At 28.1% G+C, this 3,650-nt stretch overlaps 1 protein-coding gene across 1 annotated transcript in view; it reads left to right on the forward strand.

The window, feature by feature from the left end:
• LOC107644824 (transcription factor LAF1) overlaps positions 1,668–3,650 on the forward strand; it is a 5,312-nt gene continuing 3,329 nt past the window's right edge. Inside the window, exons 1-2 of the mRNA XM_016348757.2 lie at positions 1,668–2,074; positions 2,811–2,940. Of these exons, the coding sequence (XP_016204243.1) occupies positions 1,939–2,074; positions 2,811–2,940 (266 nt within the window). The 5' untranslated portion in view covers positions 1,668–1,938. The remainder of the gene's footprint in view (positions 2,075–2,810; positions 2,941–3,650) is intronic.

Genomic DNA, 3,650 nt, shown 5'->3' on the forward strand with positions numbered 1-3,650 from the left:
TGTAGTATATATTAATAAAATAAATACACAAAGTAATTTTTCTCTTACCAAATTTAAACTATACTTGAAAGCTTTAGGATGCAAATAATGTTTGAAGAAACTAGAAAGAACAATTTTACAAGTTTGTTTAACTTATCTTTTCCACATATTTTTATTTTACTATTCATAGGTCACAACTATAACGAAACAGGAAATCAAAGAGTTTGAGTTTATCAAGTCTTGTATACACAAACAGTACTTTATGTTAATGGCAAATTTTATGGTGTCTATAATTTTGGTGTCGAAATTGTCGAACTTATTTTGTATGGTAAGTTTTAAATATTAAAAAATTATTTATTTTTATATTTTTTAATTTAAATATTAATTTTTATCTTCTTTTAATAAATTAGGCAAATATAGATAGACACCGTAGAATGCACCAATATTAATTATTGCTTTTGGGATGAAAAATGTGTCGGCACAAAAGCAGGTAAAGGTTGACCTTCAACAAGCTAATTGAGTGTCCTAAAACATTAGGTGTTTAAGGACTTAGACAAATTAATTAAATTTGAAACAATTAGGCATAGTTTAGGACTTTAGGTTGTAGGTGAAGTTGGAAGATTCTTTTTGTGTATCATTAACAAAGGCCAAATATAACATAAAATAAGATTTTGATATTATTAGGTAAGAAAGAAAGTCATTAGACATTAAACTATTATAAACCCTACTTAAGGTTTAAAATGTATTGTCTCATATAACAAATTAATAACAATGATCAAAATGGGCCGGTCCTTTTGCCAAAAATCAAACCATGCACATTGATGTGACTTTTAATTTGAGGATAATTAATTTGAATTGGGCGAGTGGTCAAGTCAGTCGTTTAAGCAAGTGTTGACAGTAATTTATGATGTATAGACATTGACACGAACACGGGACACGATACGACATGGGACACGCCGCGCGAATTTTAAAATCTTACATGACACGGGGACACGCATACATATAAAATATAAAGTATTTTTTAGATAAATCGTAATAATATTTTGATATTTTATTGATATTAAAATATAAATTAAAATTTTTAATTATTTTTAATGTTTTATTTTAATTATATCAAGTATTTAAAATATTTTTTTTAATAAATAATAATATATACTATATCTAAATTTATTTTAAAAATATATGTTAAGAATAAGACAGGATACGCTGACACGTGATGGTATTTAGGTGTGTCCGGAAAAGAATTTTTTAGTTTTTATTAAGACACGGTCGGACACAGCAGACACGCGTGTCGGACGAGTGTCGGTGAGTGTCATGTCCAAAATATGTCCGACACGCGGACACGACAACTCAACGAAGTGTCTGTGCTTCATAGACAATAATTCATTTATTAGTGACAAATCCTTAAATGAAATTCAGATTTATAAAGATTAGCCTTTTGATCTATTGAATTGAAAAATAGCGTAAAAAATTTGAGAAAATTCTATGATTGGTGAAGAAAAAAATAGCAAAAAAAAAAAATTATACAAAACTATTCCAACATTTTCCAAGTTGGTAACCTTTGAGAGAGGTATATAGAATGAAATGAACCTGGTTTCAAACTCACACAGCAATATATAAAACACAAGTTTATTTATTTATTTGTAGTTATTACATAAGGAAGTTACATGCTTTTGTTTTTGTATACATTTTTTTTATTTCAAAGCTCTTGTGTATGTGAATACCTGAATTAATTATAGCAACACTATTATTCACTGCTTTATATATATCAATCAGCTTGTTCATCACTGTTTCCATGCCAAATATTATTCTTAATTTTTTTCTCTCTCTCTCTCTTTCTCTTAGCCTCTTTGTGTCTCTACTTCCTCATATATATCTGTTTTTAAGGAATCAATAAGGCTTACATATATATACCATACATTAAACTGAATTTTGTGTGTCATAATTAAGAAAGAGAAAATGGGGTGCCAGCAAATAGAAAAAACAAAAGCAAAACACAGAAAAGGGTTATGGTCACCTGAAGAAGATAACAAGCTCAGAAATTATATCCTAAACTATGGTCATGGTTGTTGGAGTTCAGTCCCCATTAAAGCAGGTTAATGTTTTCATCATTTTTCTCTTCATCTTTCTCTTTCTCTTTCTCTTTACCACTCATTAATTCCATATTTATAAAGCTTTGCTTTAATTATAGTTTCATATGATAAAATGTTCCTAGCTACTAATTAGATCAACTTAGTTATTTTTCTAATGCTGGCATGCTTCAATGAATTTGGCATCAATGATAAGCTTGTTCAATATAATTAATCACTAATTCCAATGCAAATTGAGAATCAGAAATGTGATTTGAAGTTCAGGATCATTTTGGTAGCTTGGATATAGGTGAATATGTATTCATTATTTTACTATATGGTGAGTTGTTATATATAAATTGCCAACAATGCTAGAAAATCAAGAGGGTACCAGCCAAAAATCAGCCAAATATCTCTGGGTGAATCCAAAACTTCTACGTGGATGGTGTTTATGCTAGGCATTAAGATATTTCTTCTATTAAGTATCAGAATGTTTCTTTTTCATACTAAATGAATATTCTTTTATATATTTTATAAATTTTTTTATATATTAAGAATCGGGATTGTTGGAAGTTCTGTGATCCCCACCCCTATTTTTTCAACGTATTATTCAGAATTTTAATTTGAGGTGAGAAGTAATTAATATCAAATATTATAAATTAAAAACAAATAAAATTAATTAAATATAATTATAAATTAGTTAAATTGTTTACTTTTTGACCGATCATCTCTTGGTTCATATACTTTTTCATAAACATATAGGGTTGCAAAGGAATGGAAAGAGTTGCAGATTAAGGTGGATTAATTACTTGAGGCCAGGATTAAAAAGAGGCATGTTCACCAAACAAGAGGAGGATACAATTCTCACCTTTCACCACATGTTGGGAAACAAGTAAGCAACACATACACAAATAATTGTACCTTTTTTCATAATTATTAAATTATTATTATTATTTTAAAAACTGAATTGGATAATTGCTTTGCAAGTCAAAATTATGATAACATTTTAAAGTCTTAATCACCTATTAATAATTAGTGCAAATGGTTCAAGGAAAGGAAATTTTATTCATTTCATTGTTTTTTTCTTCTAAGCTTTTTAAGTTAAAGAATCCAATTGGACTTGGCAGCTTATTTTCCATTTAATGATATTTTATGCTAAATGGAAAATCTAATAGGTTATTAGACCATGAACAACTGGCATAGAAAGCATGCTCCTTTGTTTTTAAGTGAATGTACTTAGAAGAAAAGACACATGGACTAATATTCCTTATTTATTTATCTGACCCTCCATCACATTCAATAATTTTTATACATTTTATAATTGGATAATTCTTCTTTATTCTTTCTTCATAATCATCATGCTTTGAAATGTGTATGATCATTGTAGTGAACATGATAAGCTTAACTAAGAGCTCCATCCTCCAATTTTAGAACAGAAAGTCAACAAAATTTTATCCTTACTTGTGCTATTGTGGGGGTCCAGATTTCATTTATTTCTAATAATTTAGCAGTTTGGATAACTTCCTTTGCTATGTAAAAAATGTTACCTGTAATATTTAATAAAAATTTGCTATGCATATACTAATTTAATGACACTAAAAT

Source organism: Arachis ipaensis, chromosome B05 (genome assembly GCF_000816755.2).
Source record: "Arachis ipaensis cultivar K30076 chromosome B05, Araip1.1, whole genome shotgun sequence".
Taxonomy (NCBI): domain Eukaryota; kingdom Viridiplantae; phylum Streptophyta; class Magnoliopsida; order Fabales; family Fabaceae; genus Arachis; species Arachis ipaensis.